The 17,912-nt window shown below is 34.4% G+C and overlaps 1 protein-coding gene across 1 annotated transcript; it reads left to right on the top strand.

Moving 5' to 3' along the window:
* Positions 1 to 135: 135 nt before the first annotated feature.
* On the top strand, positions 136 to 17,301 carry dnajc3b (DnaJ (Hsp40) homolog, subfamily C, member 3b). The gene is given in 12 exon segments (NM_131630.2): positions 136 to 524; positions 4,470 to 4,580; positions 6,437 to 6,561; positions 6,649 to 6,723; positions 7,287 to 7,430; positions 9,637 to 9,818; positions 10,068 to 10,187; positions 11,567 to 11,672; positions 12,527 to 12,647; positions 12,749 to 12,881; positions 13,022 to 13,170; positions 15,275 to 17,301. Coding segments are annotated over 12 exon segments (1,503 nt in total). The 5' UTR covers positions 136 to 427; the 3' UTR covers positions 15,415 to 17,301.
* Positions 17,302 to 17,912: the final 611 nt, after the last annotated feature.

Here is a 17,912-nt window from a genome sequence, read left to right as displayed (position 1 = left end):
GGCCAATGGGACGCGCCCACGTTTGTCGTCAAACACGGATGTGAGCAGCCAGTCACTGCGCTCAAATGTAGGGCAATTTGAATTGTACGCCCAGGAGGTCCAACAAGAGGAGACTTTCCAAAAGTACGTGGCAAGCACCTGTTGTGCACAGTCACTGTCACACGGAAATAATAAAAACAATTCACTGCAAACCCAAGCACACGTTTTCCTCAGCACCGGGAGAGCTTTTGATTATCGAGACTGAGATAGGCCTACACGGAACTAAAGTTTCGCATTCCTTTATTCTACTCGGACATATTTATAACCCGAACAACAGAAACATCTCCATGCCAAGTATGCCGCTGTTATGAAGATGAGAATATAAGTACTCGCTCTGTCCTGCTGCGCGTTGTGAATCACAGTGGACGGTTGTGTTTTCGGGGGTGTGATGACTGTCATCATGGAGTCGGGACGGCGGAGAGGTTTAAACAGTGTCCTGTCCTCTCTGTCTCTGCTCTGTGTGGTGCTGGACCTACAGTTGGATGGTGAGATTTCACACTGATTATTTGACACGTTATTAACGATAATGTATAATGCTAAAACATTTATATCCGTGTTTTGACAGGTGACCAATACTTCGTTGTGTAAGACGCGCGATAACAATAACGTTACCTGTAAATTAGTCATACTGTGGTATTCTTTGACATACCTCTTTAAATACCACAGTAACTTGCATGTATTTGGTGATCCTGAAATGTGTATTAGAACAAAAACAGATTTTTATGTGAGACTGTCACTTTACCATTGTACCTTCACAAGTGCTCATCAGGAAGTGCTAAGTTAGGAAAGTCTTCTTAGTGTAAAATAATTGTAAATGTGCATTTAAAACATTGGAAACAGATCATTCAAAACACAATCATTAAATCTGTTTTCTAAAATATTTGAACAGAGTCTTGGGCGTCAAAGAGCTCGTGTATGTGTTGACAGCTCAGTCAGCAGCTGACAGCTCAGATGTGAAGCACAAGCATTCTGCTTTCAGAATCTGATTTTACTCAACCAAAGTACTACTAACTGCTGCAATATTGTCTGGACTTGTACTTTTTGATAGAGGTAAAGTTGGTTTTATATTTGCACATTCGTTCATTTAGAAGTCTTTATATTGTTTACCATGTTACCTAGAATATTCGATCAAAATTAGCATGCAAGTGTGGCTTGAAAACAACATTAACAGTTTTTTTTTTCTGACTGTGACCAATGTTATACTTTGATAGTCATTGGCTGCTCATATGATTTTGCTATTTAGAGTTTGTAAATAATACTTTTATGAAATTATATTATTAAGGGGAAAGTCTGAATGTGCGAATATAAAACCAACTTTCATCTTTTTTTGCAACATGCTGCCATACCATGGTACACAATGAGAGGATGTAACAGATTTTTTGCTTGGACAGCAAGACGTTTTGAAATGGAGACTTACACATCATCTAAATGCTGAATAAATAAGCTTTCTAATGTTTGTTAGCATAACAAGGCCAATATTTAGTGGAGATTAGGGATGCAACCATTATAGATTTTGGTTGTACGATTATAGACTGAGGAATAATCATGGTTATCATGATTATTATGCATTCAGTTTCTCAACTAGAAGTGTTTTGAAATTAATGATGTGAAAACTCCTTATTTTTTAAGTGTTATTTATTGCTGCTCAATAACCAATGAATATTGCACAAAATAATAATAATAATAATAAACAATAGTTTATCTCTCTCTTTGGACTTCAAAAATAAGTGAAAAAAGTTTTTGATTTGAAACAAAAACAATAATTTTACATGGAAAATAAATAAGAATAAATAAAATAGTATTTGTCTAATGTAAATCTAAGCTACATATTAGCTAAGTATTTAAATGAACTGTTGTTATCATCTGTCTTCATACTTGCATAATCATTTGTCTGACACATGTTATGTTTACAAGGCACACACAACTCTCACCGCTACAGCATGAGATGTTTTCAACTGGGTACGCCGAGCACCTCCATTGGAAATAACAAACTTGCACATAAAAAACATACGATATGTAAACTGGCTGCTGCTGCTGGGGTCCGTTCTTCGTACCTCGTTTAAATGATCTAAGATGATTTGGCCGATCCTGGATCTTTTAATCTTGATAACTGATCTCTGGTTGATTTGTTTCTTCAAACAAGTTTGCGCATCAGATTAAAATGTCTGGATGAACTGATCTGAGATTGCTGCGTGTGTTGTGAAGGACAGATCTATCGATCCCCGAAATCATGATCAGCAATGAAACGATTGGCTAAAGGCACAGCAACCTAATGACATCATCTGATTAATATTCATTTCCCCATGTGAGCAAAATTAAATCAAATTAGCAGTAAACAGTTTAGTAAATATGATACACAATAACCTTACACCTTGTTGTGGTCTGCATGCTTGGCTCTTTCATGTGTCAAGACCAATTTATTTAGTTTTACAGTTAGAGCGGATTTTCCTTATTATATTAGTATTATTTTAGCCATTTTCTTAATCGGTGTAAAGAATAACTGGATGTTTACAAAAGCATTTTGATATTGGTAAAGGCGTCTGCAACTTTTGTGGAGCATCAAATCACCGTCATATTAACTGTCAAAACACGTTTATGACTGCATAAATGTATTATTGCTTTTAAAAAGTCACATATTGTGCATTATCATACACAAATTGCACTAAAACGATCTAAAAAGTTCATATCAATAAGTTTTCTCTTAGCACCACCAGGTGGCAGTCTTTGTACTTTCATTTTGGGGGTGCAGATTGCATAAATAAAAAAATATTTATTTTATTAATAACTAATAACAATAACTTTATATAAATAGTTAAAAATATTTACTATTTTCTCAAGTGTATATAACTACTACTGTAATAAAATATCAGCATTTAGTACATACTTTCTGTATTATCTTTGCCTGAACCGACCCGATCTAATCCTGTTTATATGAATTAAACTTGCTCCCGACCAGGCTTGAGTTACCAGAACTGTTGCTATGACAACAACTCTCGGATCAGTTTTGAAGAACGAAATGATCCTGGATCATGTCAAATCGTCAATAACCAAATCCAGCTAATTGAGTAATCCACTTACAGAGAACGGACCCCTGGTGTCTCATTCATAGTTATAGTCCAGTGTGTGTGTGCGTATTAGCCACGTTGGATGAACTGGGAACTAGAGCACAGTTGGCGGTGCTGAGAAGCCTTTATGATTAATTAACAGTGACGAATTAAATCGCGGTTAATTGTGAAATCGGTTAATTGTTGCATCCCTAATGGACATACAACTATTAAAAAGTCTTTTTGCGGGTTAAAAAAAAATCCTTGAGAAAACTACCTTTAAAGTTGTCTGAATTAAGATCTTAGCAATGCATGTTACTAATCAAAATTTAAGTTTTGATGTATTTGTGGTTGGAAATTTACCAGATGTCTTCATGGAACAGGATCTTTACTTAATATGCTAATGATTTTTGTCATAAACGAAAAATCAGAAGTTTGACTCGTATAATGTGACATTTTTTACAAAATTACAAATTGACAACAGACAAGCATTATAAACAAAATGTAATGAAAAGATAAAAAAAAACAATTTCTTTTTTGAGAAATTCTTAAGAATCTGTTATTATGTAAATAGAACTCCCAAGAATAATAATTGTTAATTTGCTAAATCATGCGTTCAATTTTCCGACATAAACCAAATAGTACATTTTCTTTTGTTAAAGCATGTACGTCTTCAAACACAGACAAACAACCAACAATGCAAATATACATTAATCGAAAAAGATGCTATGTAGTTTCAGTTTGATCATCACAAAAGAAAAAATAGTTTTCAGCAAAACCAAATCGACATCTCAAAAATTCTTTCGAAGTATAGATTCTATTTAGAGTTTTAAAATGGACTTCCTTTACTTTTAGTGCCACTGGAAACTCAAAGCAACTCCTACAAATACAAATGAGCAACTTAAGACTTTTATTGTGGTCTGGGGTCATATATGGTGGCCTTTTGTTTTGATATTGACTCCTTAATATAATGAAAGCTTTTAAAGATCTTAGCTGGTTAATGTTAAAGCTGAAAGCTTTTGTGAACAAGTACAGATGGACTGACGCTTTTGTAGTTGGGTTTTGTTTTCCAGAAATAACCATGCTCTTGGACAGGGCGCTGTTTGCATGCTTTCACTTTGTGTTGTCTTTGTTAACAGAAACCGAAACCCATTAGAGTGTAATATTATCTTACCTTTAAGAAATGTTGTCACAACATTACAAAAAGAATGCTCATTTTAAGTACTGTTTGTCAGTTTAAGGCTCAGTAATGTATTCATTTCAGGCACAGAGGGTTTTCAAAGCTGCCATAGAATAATTAAAAAAAAATTATTATTAATTCAAATCATTGTAAAATAATCTGAGTGCAGATGTTGTGAGTCAGCTGCCTACCTCTCTGGTTTACAGGTGTGTTAGGAGCCACACCTGTTGAGATCGAGCATCATCTGGAAATGGGCCGTAAGCTGCTGGCAGCCGGACAGCTGGCCGAGGCCCTGTCTCACTATCATTCAGCTGTGGGTAAGACACATACAAGCACACAATCATGGATGAAAACTACACTTTAACACTACTACTGACTGGGGTCAGTAAGATACAAAAAACAAATTAATATTTTAAGCTTTATTATAGCATTAAATTGATTATTTTGAAAACATTCAAACTTTTAGAAACCATTTCTATTTTTAATAAAATAATGTTTTGGAATTTTCTATTCATCAAATAATCCTGAAACAATTTTGATGAGCAATAATTCATTATGTCTTAATCACCTTTACATCAGTAATAATTCCTGAAGGATCATCATGTGACACTGACGACTGCCGTTATAATGTATAAAATTCAACTTTGCATTCACAAGATTAAAATGCATTCATTTATTTTGAATATTTTATTCTATATTATAGCTTTGCATTGATATTTAAAACCATGAAGACTATTGGAAACCATTTCCTTTTTAAGTAAATGAATGTTTTTGAAATTTCTGTTCATCAAAGAATCCTGAAACACTTTTAATAAGCATTAATATCTGAGGGATCATCATGTGACACTGAAGACTGCAGTTATAATGCTTAAAATTCAGCTTAGCATTCACAAAAATAAACTGCATTGGAAATTAAAAAGAAAACAAAACTAAAATGTAAAATAAAATAAAAAAACAATGTCTAAGTCGGAATATTTTTGTTTAGTTATTGTTTAGTGATTTGCTATTTTTACTTTATTGAATAATAAATGTGTACGAATTGAGCATAAGACAAAAAAAAAAATTCTCCAAAATTTCTAAAAGTAAATTTATTTTTCCATTTACTTTTTTTTCCAGATCTGTTTTAGATGCATTTTTGTTTAGATATATTTAATATGCATAATTCAAAGTGAAAATTAGATGTCTAATGCGTCTTAAACAGAGGGCGACTCTAAGAACTATCTGACATACTACAAACGGGCTACCATTTTCCTGGCCATGGGCAAATCCAAGTCAGCCCTGCTGTCATCAACTCTCGGATCAGTTTTGAAGAACAAAACGATCCTGGATCATGTCAAATCGTCAATAACTAAATCCAGCTAATTGGGTAATCCACGTACGAAGAACGGACCCCTGGTGTCTCATTCATAGTTATAGTCCAGTGTGTGTGTGCGTATTAGCCACGTTGGATGAACTGGGAACTAGAGCACAGTTGGCGGTGCTGAGAAGCCTTTATGATTAATTAACAGTGACGAATTAAATCGCGATTAATTTTGAAATCGGTTAATTGTTGCATCCCTAATGGACATACAACTATTAAAAAGTCTGAATTCTGCGGGTTAAAAAAATTCCTTGAGAAAACTACCTTTAAAGTTGTCTGAATTAAGATCTTAGCAATGCATGTTACTAATCAAAATTTAAGTTTTGATGTATTTATGGTTGGAAATTTACCAGATGTCTTCATGGAATAGGATCTTTACTTAATATGCTAATGATTTTTGTCATAAACGAAAAATCTGAAGTTTGACTCGTATAATGTGACATTTTTTATAAAATTACAAATTGACAACAGACAAGCATTATAAACAAAATGTAATGAAAAGTAAAAAAAAAAAAATTCTTTTTTGAGAAATTCTTAAGAATCTGTTATTATGTAAAAAGAACTCCCAAGAATAATAATTGATAATTGTTAATTTGCTAAATCATGCGTTTAATTTTTCCAACATAAACCAAATAGTACAAATGTGTACGAATTGAGCATAAGACAAAAAAAAATTCTCCAAAATTTCTAAAAGTACATTTATTTTTCCATTTCCTTTTTTTTTCCAGATCTGTTTTAGATGCATTTTTGTTTAGACATATTTAATATGCATAATTCAAAGTGAAAATTAGATGTCTAATGTGTCTTAAACAGAGGGCGACTCTAAGAACTATTTGACCTACTACAAACGGGCTACCGTTTTCCTGGCCATGGGCAAATCCAAGTCAGCCCTGCCGGATCTGACCCAAGCCATACAGCTCAAGCCAGACTTTCTTGCTGTGAGTTCATTTTTGTTGTTGTAATACAAAATTGAGTTCTATGTGGCAAACAGTATATACACATTTATAGTATGCATATGTTTTCAGGCCAGACTGCAGAGGGGTAATATTCTTCTGAAACAAGGAAGTACTCAAGAGGCCAGAGAGGACTTCCAAGCAGTTGTGAGTAAAACCATTCTCTTTTTTCCTAAAGGATAGTTCACACAGAAAGGAAAATTCATCATTTACTCTCCTGCATGTGGTTTTAAGCCTTTACGAGTTTGTCTTCTTTATTTTATTTTATTTTTTTGATAGTATGGACGTTGATCTGTGCCAGCAATCAGCATTCTTTAAAATAGCTTTCTTTAATATATTATTGAAAAAGAAATGATAATGTATGGACTCTTAGTTGGTTCTGAAGATTTACGAGTTTCAAAAGAAACACAAAAGAAGATATTTTAAAGAGTGTTGAGAAACTGATAATCATTGACATCCATAGTAGAAAAACAAATGCTGTGGAAGTCAGTGGTCACTGGTTACCTTTTGCTTGTTTTCAACAGAAGAAAGAAATCCACACTTGTTTTAAAACATATTTATAGCATGCATTAAAAATTTTCTGTTGGATGTTATGAGCTTATTACAGTAGGTGCAGCTTCCACCTTCATCCTTAAACCAGATCAGGTTGTTGATGTACTCGGAGCTATCCTCTGATTCCTGCCTCATCTGTTAACCTCTCTATTGTGCAGCTGAATCATTCCCCAGATCATGAGGAGGCACATGATCAGCTCCTGAAGGCTGATAAGCTGGAGTCTCTCCAGGAAGAGGCGCATGAAGCTCATCGACGTGGAGACTGCAGGATTGCTGTCCAGGTGCTGGAGCATGTCATAGAGGTGAGTTAGTCTGACATCATAATATATAGCAATAGGACTACAAATATTGCAGGAGAAAAGTCACAAAAAGGAGAAATGCATTTTCAAAAACACAGACAGTTGTCTACATTACAGAAATTGCCATAAAAGTGACCAAAAAGATCCAAATAATAACATTGTGAAGACATTCTAAATCCACGTAGTAACATGTAGAGCATCCAATCACATGCCTAATTACCCTAACTTGTCTAGTTACCCTAATTAATCTTAATAAGGCTTTAAATTGCAATTTAAGCTGTAAATCACAGGGTTTATACAGTCATGGAAAACCCGAAAAAGTCATAGACTTTTGACATGGCATTTTCCAGGCCTGGAAAAGTTTTGGGAAAACAGAAAACCCCACACAGTCTTGAAAAAGTCATGGAAATTAGTTTAACAAATGTCTGTATACTTAAAATTATGGCAGCGCAATACTGAAAAAATTGACATTACGGTATTTTGTATTTCAGTGATCTGTATTGCGATGTGAATACAATTTTACCAGATGATTTGACAGGTTTATTTGGATTCATTTGAGGGATTTTGTAGGGGAGTGAATCTCGAATAATATGTAACAAATAAATTACAAACATGGATAAATAAAATATAGTAAAGATAAAAGTGAATTATAGCTTTCAGGTATTCACTATTCAGGTACAGATATTGAATAATCAACACTGCATAGTCTTCATTGTATATTATTTAATCTTAAAAAAACTTCTTGTGGCCGTATGTTTTAAAATTTAAAATATTGAAATGTTCACAGTCACAGGCCTTAAAGGGACAGATTACTCAAAGATTAAAATGTACTCACTGTTTACTTTTACTTTTTACTACTAACTCACACTTCACTTGTTTTAATACTACCGGGGTTATTAAATTATATTAGTTTTGTGTTTAAAAAAAAAAAAAAAGAAACCTTATAAATGTTTGAAACAAGTGAAGGGTGTAATAACAATTTTAAGTCATTTTTGGGTGAACTATCTCTTTAAAAATGCATGCAGATTATAAACTTTTACTCCATTATGATTAAACTCTATATTAAGATATAATCCCGACATTGCAAATCCTGCGATGTAACTATATGCTTGCATATCCTTGCGGATGCACACATTGCGATATCGATGCTGAAACGATATATTGTGCAGTCCTAACTTGAATATAGGTTAGTTGCCTTTACTTCTTTTCTTTCCTTGGCCAAAAACTTGCTTTCACATTGTTAGTGCTGTGTAAGCATTATCAAAATCAACTTTACATAGATATAAATGCTAATTTTTACAAAATAGATTGTTGCTTGTTCTATGATATGCTGTAATAAATTTGAACATTGTCATTGTTTTTCTTAATATTTACCATGTTTATGTAGACATTACATGAAACATTACAGCATGAAAATGTACTTGAAAGTTCTGGAAAAGCCTTGGAAAAGTCATGGAATTTTAGTAGTAAAAATGTTTATGAGCCCTGATACTAGTATCTTACAAAATATCTTGTAAAATAGTATGCACCATCATAATGGCGTCATAAAGAAAGAAATTAGTTTATTAAAACTGATATGTTTAGAAATGTCTCCATTAAATGGCACTTGAGAAATATTTAAAAATTAAATTTCACAGGAGGGCTAATAAATATTGTTCAAAGGGTTTGTGCAAGTACTTTTTTGGAGTTTGTGTTTGTTTGTTATTTATATTTTTTTCAAATGAATTGTTAACCTTTAGCACTTATTAATCAGTTTATGTTGATCATACTTCTCATTATTTGAGTTGCTAGACTGGATTGCCCTGCAAATAAAATAGAAAACGGACACATCAAGGAACCTGATGCGACACAAGTAACACAACTGAACCTATAAAACAGTTTATATGAGTGATTCTATCTACAATGTGGCATGAGACAAGCGAAAAATCTCAGTAAACTAAAACTTCTATTTCTGATCAATAAGATAAAGTGAGAAAATAATCACATTTGAATTTGGGATTATATACATTCAAATGTAAAAATCAAATAGTCCTTTAAGTGTATCCTATATAAAAACAAACTATTAATAGATTAATGTAAAGAAAAGTTACTATATCGTTGTGTTGTGACATGAGTTTTTTTGTCATAAACCCTATTGCTAATATTCACAGTTCACATTTAGGAAGTCTTTTTTAATTTAATTTGTGGTTGTCTTGTCTTTCTTCTCCAGCTCTCTCCATGGGATCCAGAGTCTCGAGAGCTAAGAGCCGAATGTTACATCCAGCTCGGGGAGCCACGGAAGGCCATTATGGACCTGACTCCAGCATCCCGTCTCCGTGCGGACAACCGAGCAGCTTTCCTCAAACTCAGTCAACTGCATTACAGTTTAGGCGAGCATCATGACTCACTTAAGTATGTCCAGCAAGCCAGATGTTGTAGAATGATGAAAGACTGCAGCAATTTTGCTAATTAATTTACACTAACAGTATTCAAGTGTCTTCTATAAGCTGTTTAAAAGAACAATTCTAGAGTTATACATGTTAGGAAATACAATCTCACTCACTGATGATGTGCACAGTACTACTATATTAAAGTTAGTCCTGTGTTGTTGTTTTTTTGCTGGTGTTTAGTTTTCTTTCCTCTTTTTGTTTTGTTTTTCAGTCAGGTGCGTGAGTGTCTGAAGCTGGATCAGGATGATAAGGAGTGTTTCGCCCTCTACAAACAGGTCAAGAAGCTCAGCAAGCAGCTGGACTCTGCAGAAGAGCTCATATCAGAGCAGAGGTGCTGGAAACTTCTCATCCTTTTTTTATCAGATTTAATTTTAAGATTTTAATTATGAGCTTTATTTCAAATGTGTTATAATATTTTAATCAAATAAAATAATCATTATAATTATGAATACATATTATAGTTTGTAAGGTTGGAAGAGCTGTACTTAATATATGATTTTTAATCATGTGTATGAATTTCTTGTCTGTTGAACACAAAAGAAGATATTTTGAAAAATGCTTGAAACCATTGACTTCCGTAGTAGGAAAGACAAACACTGTGGAAATCAATGGTTACTACTTTCCAACATTCTTTCAAATGTCTACTTTTATGTTCATCAGAAGAAAGAATACATGTTGGACTATTTGGAAATCGACAAAGCTGACAAAACAGCCCTAACAGAAAAGTTAACGGAGTGCAAAAACCCATCTGCAGATTTAAAACCACTAATAAAATGCTATATTTTTAACAAATGCCAAGCAGAATAGCATTAGTGCTCCGTAAATAAATAAACTTTTTGAAATCCAGGCAGAAATATGTTGAAAATTAAACTATTGTTTTACAGAAATGTCCACACGGACACACGAGACTCACACATGAACATTTACTTAAAGGAGAAGAACTCCAAAATGTCAATACTGCATTAAAAACCAAACTGTCAAACCTATACTTGTGAAATACCCTATTTTTAATGTTATGAGACAACCATTTTTATCTGGAAAGACTTGAAATGAAATATTTTTAAATGTGAATCCTTCCTGACTTGTACAATTTTTTATCAAAAGTAAATCTTAAAAACCTTTTTTATCTTATATAATATTGTTTCTGTATTTTATCTCATGTTTTTTTTATGTTGATGACTTTTATTGTAAAATATTTTTAGGATTATAGAAAAGTAATATTTATAAAATGTTGTAAACTTAATCAGTTTTTTTTGCCAGGACATAGCCAGAGCAGCTGATATTTCAATAAACACAAATGAAGGGAGAGTAAATAACAATGGTTTTTGTGTGTGAATTTTGTCTTCAGTCTTCAGACTTCAGTCTTTTATACTTTTTCCTGTGATGGTGAATCTGAATTTTCCTATATTTTCTAAAAACAAAATTTGAATGAACTTTAAATCCTATTAGTATCAGTTTGGAACATATTTGTGTTTAATTAATTTCTTAATGTAATGGAAATTTTTATTTAAATTGTAAACATTTTTGGTGACACTTAGTTTGCATCAGTAAACTGAATCCTTGCTAAATAGAAGTGCAAATTGTTTTTAGAAAAATCTTACTTGCTTGTGTCATACTTTTTTATCATTCCTGGTTTTTCAGTCATCATCGTCATTTAGATACTTTCTAAATGATTTTTAACTACTCTTTATTTTTGCTCTTGACCGACAGGTTTCAGGAAGCCATTGAGAAGTACGAGTCTGTGATGCGAACAGAGCCGAACGTAGCATTCTACACTAATAAAGCAAAGGAGAGGACGTGTTTCTGTTTAGTCAAAGTATGTGCAGTCACTAAATGCCATTTAATTATTGTGCTGTTAATTTACAGCTTTGCAATGGGATAAATTCCCTCTAGTGTCTAATCTAGCTGTTCAGGTAAACACTATTTGAGACCTATGACTACAAAACCAGTCATTAGCATCAATTTTACATCAAATGAAAGCTAAATAAATAACCTTTCTATTGATGTATGGTTTGTTAGGTTAATATTTGGCCAAAATACAACTATTTAAAAATCATCAGTCTGAGGGGTTTAAAAAAACCTAAATACTTAAATAAATTTTGAAATTGAACAAATGAAGTGCTTAGCAATGCACATTACTAAGCTAGAATTTGTTTTGATATATTTGCAGTAGGAAGTTTCCAAAATATATTCACCAGACACAACGTTTAATATTCTAGATATTTTTGGCACAACAGGAAAAAAAAACATTTTGACCTATAAGATGTGTTTTGGCTATTTTCAAAAATACTCCCCTGCAACAAAAGACTGGTTTATATGGTTACAAGTACCCAACATGTGCCATTTCCCATCATTAATAATGCATCAACTTGAAAACATGTTCAAGTCTTGTTTTTATATGTGTCTATAGACTATTTGAGGGATGTAAACAAAAAGAATGGTCCCAACGAATTTCCTGTTTTAAATGTCTAAATCTTCTGAGAATCCAAAAAAGAGCCGCTTTGATAAATAGTTTCATGATCGCTGTTTTAATATTAGGGTTATGATTGAATTGCCTCTTGTTACAGCTATGAAACAGTTTGATAACAAGCAGGAAATGTAGATGGGCCAATGACACGACCACATTGAAATGGTCTATAACCTCACTGGACTGTTTCTCTCTGTCTCCAGATGAAGAGTGCTGAGGAGGCTGTAGACATCTGTTCAGAAGCTCACCAGAGAGAGCCTCAAAATATCCACATCCTCCGGGACCGAGCCGAGGCCTACATTCTAATGCAGGAATATGAGAAAGGTTATATAATATATATATATAGTTACTATCTATAATATATAGATACCAAATTGTCATTTAACTGGAATGAAAGCTCACATGGTCTCTGTTTGTCTTCTCAGCTGTGGAAGACTATCAGGAAGCTCGTGAGTTCGACCAGGAGAACCAGGAGCTTCGTGAGGGTCTCGATCGAGCACATAAGCTTCTCAAAATCTCTCGTAAGAGGGACTATTACAAGATCCTTGGGGTCAGCAGGTACAGCAATGACTGACCATTCAGCATTTTCTGATTTGAATGTAGGGTTTTTGCTGGTTGATACTAATAAGCATATATGTGCAGCCAAAATGGTAGTTTCACTTGTTTTTTTGTTTTGTTTTGTTTTTTTTGCCTTTTAGGAGTGCCAACAAACAGGAAATCATAAAAGCATATAGAAAGCTGGCTCAGCAGTGGCATCCTGATAATTTCCAGTCTGAAGCAGACAAGAAAGAGGCAGAGAAAAAGTTTATTGATATTGCATCAGCAAAGGAAGTGCTCACAGATCCAGGTAAGAGAACATCATGGGACAGCCAAGCAAAAGAAGAGACTTATAATCAATGTGTGTGGTAATACTGTAATGGACTATATTCACATAGACTTTTAATTTGAGATAAAGGAAAGCTAAATGAAAGCTGAAGGAAAGCTAAATCGCTTCCGGCAAACTGTCATGACATTATAAGATCGCTGCGTTTAAGATGGGGTTTCTTTTAAAATTAAGGATCTTCACTGCCTAATTGAAATACAATAATAATTGAGTCTCAGACCAGACAAGAAGCGCTGAATTGAAACCATGTGCCATGTCTTTAAAATAAAAACAATTTTTAAACCACAGTATGTTCAGTGGAGCTTCAGCACTTTCCTGAAGCTTGTCTTTCATCTTGTTTTACGCTTGAATAACTAAATAAATGCTTAAATCTATTCAACAAATTAATGTTCAAGTTAATTTACATTATCGATGCTGTCACAGTATGAAATTGAAAATAGTCACATCAAGCTTTTACCAAAAGTTTATTGGTGGCCGAAAAACACTTTCTGCCGTTGTTTAGCCCATTGTTTTAATGATGCCTTGTCCATCATTCTAGAGCATGTCACTTTTCAAAAACCAAACAAAGCATGTCTTGAGTTTAAAACTGGGATGTACTGTGGGCAAGCCTGTTTAATTGCTTTAAGCATGAGCCTATTATTCAAGTTATGAAAGCAAACTTATTAGCAGTATCTCTCTATGGGTCTTTTCTTTTTCTAGAGTTCAGTAATATCACATAAGCAAAGCGCCACTTTCCTGAATTTGAAACATAGCTGAAGTGAACATTTTAACCTCTCAGAGCAACATTGCAGTGTTTTTGTTGCTGAATTATTCAGATCTTTTACAAATTGAGTGAGCCAATGATTCAGTCATCGATTCAAAAAGACATGCATCACTTGTTTTTTTTTTTCTAAATGAAGCAGCTTGATTGAATTGAAATTGTTTGAATGAATGACTTGCTGCCACCTACTGGAGTTTTTAATTGTCATGTTCACCTTTTATTTGACTATTTTGCCTATTTTACTATTTCACCTTTTACTTTACCATTTCACACTCCTGTTTTGCTTGAACATACTTTGTACTTATCATAGGCATTACATAAACTGGATAATTAATAGGTAAAATCTCCCTAAACCTACCCCTGAACCTAATCTTAACCTATATGATCACTTTATACAACAGTGTTTTCTTAAAGAAATACACTGCAAGTACATCAATTCATTCATTTTCTTTTCGGCTTAGTCCCTTTATTAATCAGTGGTCGCCACAGTGAAATGAACCGCCAACTTATCCAGCATATGTTTTTTACGCAGCGGATGGCCTTCCAGCTGCAACCCATCACTGGGAAACACCCATACACTCTCATTCACACACATACACTATGGACAATTTAGCTTACCCAATTCACATATCACATATCGCTCGCTTGGATCTTTACCTTAGATACGCAGTAGAAAAGCCCCCAAATTGAGCCATATTAAACAACGCCATACCTTGCAGTGGAAATGCACAACCATATTTATCCATCACACCCTCAAACCAGACAAAATTCTTCCACAAAAGCATACTCAACAAAATATAGTTAATTTGGTGTGGTCTCAAAAGAAATCCCCCCAAAAATAAAGTGTACAAATACATTTTTCATTAGTACACGCATATCATAATGTTAAATTGTTAGCGAGTCTGTTGCTGAAAGCCTCAGCCTTTAGACATTATATTTCATCACAGCTTGTTTTTTGCTGGATGCAGAAAGAGCTTCTTTTTTTTGTTCTCATGACTAAAATCTGAACTGTCTTCTGTTCATCTGGAATACTGTTCATATATAGAGGTTCTTCAAGCTAAACTAAATCTTTAGAATTTACGAACTTCACTCAGTTCTTATACTGAAATGAACAAACACCAAACTAGTTTAAGCTGATTGATCATGCTCTTTTGGTCATGTCTTCTTAGAGCCACCTATTTCCGGCAGAGTTTGAACTTGTCTTGTATTCAACAACAGATTCTGTTTGTTGTGTGACGTAGCCATGAATCAGTCTGTATTGTGTGAAGTGCCATATAAATGAAGCTGACTGGCTTTTTCTGTGTGCAGAGATGCGTCAGAAGTTTGATTCGGGTGAGGATCCTCTTGACCCTGAGAATCAGCAGGGAGGTGGAGGACCCAGAGAATGGCCCTTCGGCTTCAACCCATTTGAGGGTGGCAACTTCCATTTCAAGTTCAACTTCAACTGAAAGTGAAGGACAATGATTTGGACAATGAAACCTGGCTAGACAACCTGCTTCATTCAGACTGAACTGAAGGAATCTTATTAAAGTGAGAGTTTTTGTTGTTGGTGAGACTTGAATCTACAGGCTGTTTTGGACTTCTCCACTTACAAATTGCTTTGTTGGGCAAACAACTATTAGTTTGGGGATAGATTTCACCCTCTGTTTGAAATCCTAAACATGGAGTGTAGTCCTAAACCCAGTCATTTTTTAATGTGTGCCATCATTACTCAGACTCTCTCATAATGTACTTTTCTTTTTCTGGTGCTTCTGTTTGTTTTCTTTAAATGACACTCCAGAATTTAGGCTAGTGGTTTCTTTTAGACCAGGGGTTTCCAAACTCGTTCCTGGAGGGCTGGGGTCCTGCTGAGTTTAGCTTCAACACACTTGCCAGGAAGTTTCTAGTATATCTAGTAAGAGCTTAATAAGCTGGTTCAGGTGTGTGATTAGGGTTGGAGCTAAACTCTCCAGGACACCGGCCCTCCAGGACCAAGTTTGCATACCCCCAATGGTCTCAAACTCAATTCCTGGAGGGCCACAACTCTGCATAGTTTAGCTTCAACCACCTTCAACTCACACCTGCTTAACAGTTTCTTGTAGTCTTCAACAGCTTGATTAGTTACATCAGCTGTGTTTGATTAGGGTTGGAGCAAAGCTGGGCAGAGCTGCGGCCCTCCAAGAGTAGAGTTTGAGTCCTGTGTTTTAGACCAGGGGTGTCCAAACTTTGTCCTGGAGAGCTGGTGTTCGGCAAAGTTTAGCTCCAACCCCAATCAGCGACACCTGGGCTAGCTAATCAAGCTTTTATGCTGGAGTTTGTGCGTACGAAGCTCTGTTGTACGGCGCTACAAAAAGGGGCGGGATTAAACAAGATGATTAAACATTAAAAAAAGCGAGCGATTGGTCAATATTTTTAATTTCTGTCCAGACAGGTCATGTTTTGATCCTCGATTGGGTTCACGCAGTCAAGTGATGCGATTTCGCAGGTCATAGTTTACCAAGCTTGAACTATCAAACGCAGCGAATTGCGAAACTTGCCGCACGACCTTGCGTTTCCGGTCTGACGCATTCGCGTGCATATGAATGGAAGTCTATGGGAGGAAAAGCCCAGTGTGACCGCAGCTTTACTAGACTTTCTAGAAATATCCTTGCAGGTGTGTTGAGGCAATTTGAAGCTAAAATCTGCAGGACACCGGCCCTCCAGGACGAGTTTGGGCACCCCTGTTTTAAACTGTGCCATCAAGTTCTCCTGATTGCAGTATGTCACACATTATTTCAGCTCAGACATGCCTTTAAATAGAAAAAACAACAGTATTGCACGCTTTTTAGCAAAGAAGGCACTTTTCTCATATCTTTCTCATTTTTTTTTTAACCCATCTTCATAATAATGAAGTGTATCTAATAGGTCCATCTGAAATCTCCCTGCTCTTGGGCTGCTTTATAGACTTATACATTTGATCTGATACCAGTTTGCACAATAGTTTTTTTTACTTCAGTCTTTGATAAGAGATTACATGACAAAATCCAGATGATAAATCAGATGACAGTCTATGAAGCAGCCTGTATTTGGTTGAAGCTTTTGGTCCCACAAAAAATGGAATGGAAAAAAAAAGAAGTCTTTCCAATTCTGAGTTAAAGTTCGACCAACTCAAGCCATCAGTAGATATTGGAAAATGAGCGGACTAAAATCAAATTTGGGGGTGTATGCTTTTTGTGCCAACAAGCCAATGCAATGTCTCTCTCTGATCTTAAAGACATGGGTCTTCCTGGTGTTTTATGCTTGTTTTTGATTTGTTTTAGCCTTAACAAAGTCATGAAAAACTCCAAGATATATTGTATTTAAAAAAGAATGTTGAAGACTCATTTGTCAAGTGTCTTGTTTTCTTTTTTCATTTGGTTAAGAAGATAGAAAAGAGAAATAAAATGTGAAGCTTAAATCACATAAGTAATTACAGGGTTTCCTCGGGGTCTTGAAAAGTCTTAAATTTGCTGAAATATTGTGTTGTAGTTCTTAAATCTTTTTTAAACGGGTCTTAATTTTCCTTTGTTCGTGTATTGTTACCCAATCTGGCCAAAACCTATACAATCACCAACATTCCATCTCAATAATACTTGAAACTTTTTATTAAAAAAGGTCATTTTTTAACTCTGTCATAATGATTAATTATTTTCCTTACAATAACATGTTTAAAAATGCTCCATGTATTTACAGTTGAGGACGCCAACCTTGACAGATTGTTCTGCATAGATTTAGTTTATCATAGTTTTTTAAATCTTTCAAACATTTGTTCATTCATTAAGAAAATTCAACAAGAAATGTTATGTTGGGAAAAAAAAAGTTTATGGATACAAGTAGAGCTTGCTTGTTTTTTTTTTTACATCATATTTAAAATATTTTACTTAGAAATATTTAAAATATACTTTTTATTACTTTATTATTGTATTATTGAATGTATTAAATTATAAAA

The sequence above is a fragment of the Danio rerio genome, chromosome 7 (assembly GCF_049306965.1).
Source record: "Danio rerio strain Tuebingen ecotype United States chromosome 7, GRCz12tu, whole genome shotgun sequence".
NCBI classification, from domain to species: domain Eukaryota; kingdom Metazoa; phylum Chordata; class Actinopteri; order Cypriniformes; family Danionidae; genus Danio; species Danio rerio.
This window is presented reverse-complemented; position numbering and strand designations above follow the sequence as displayed.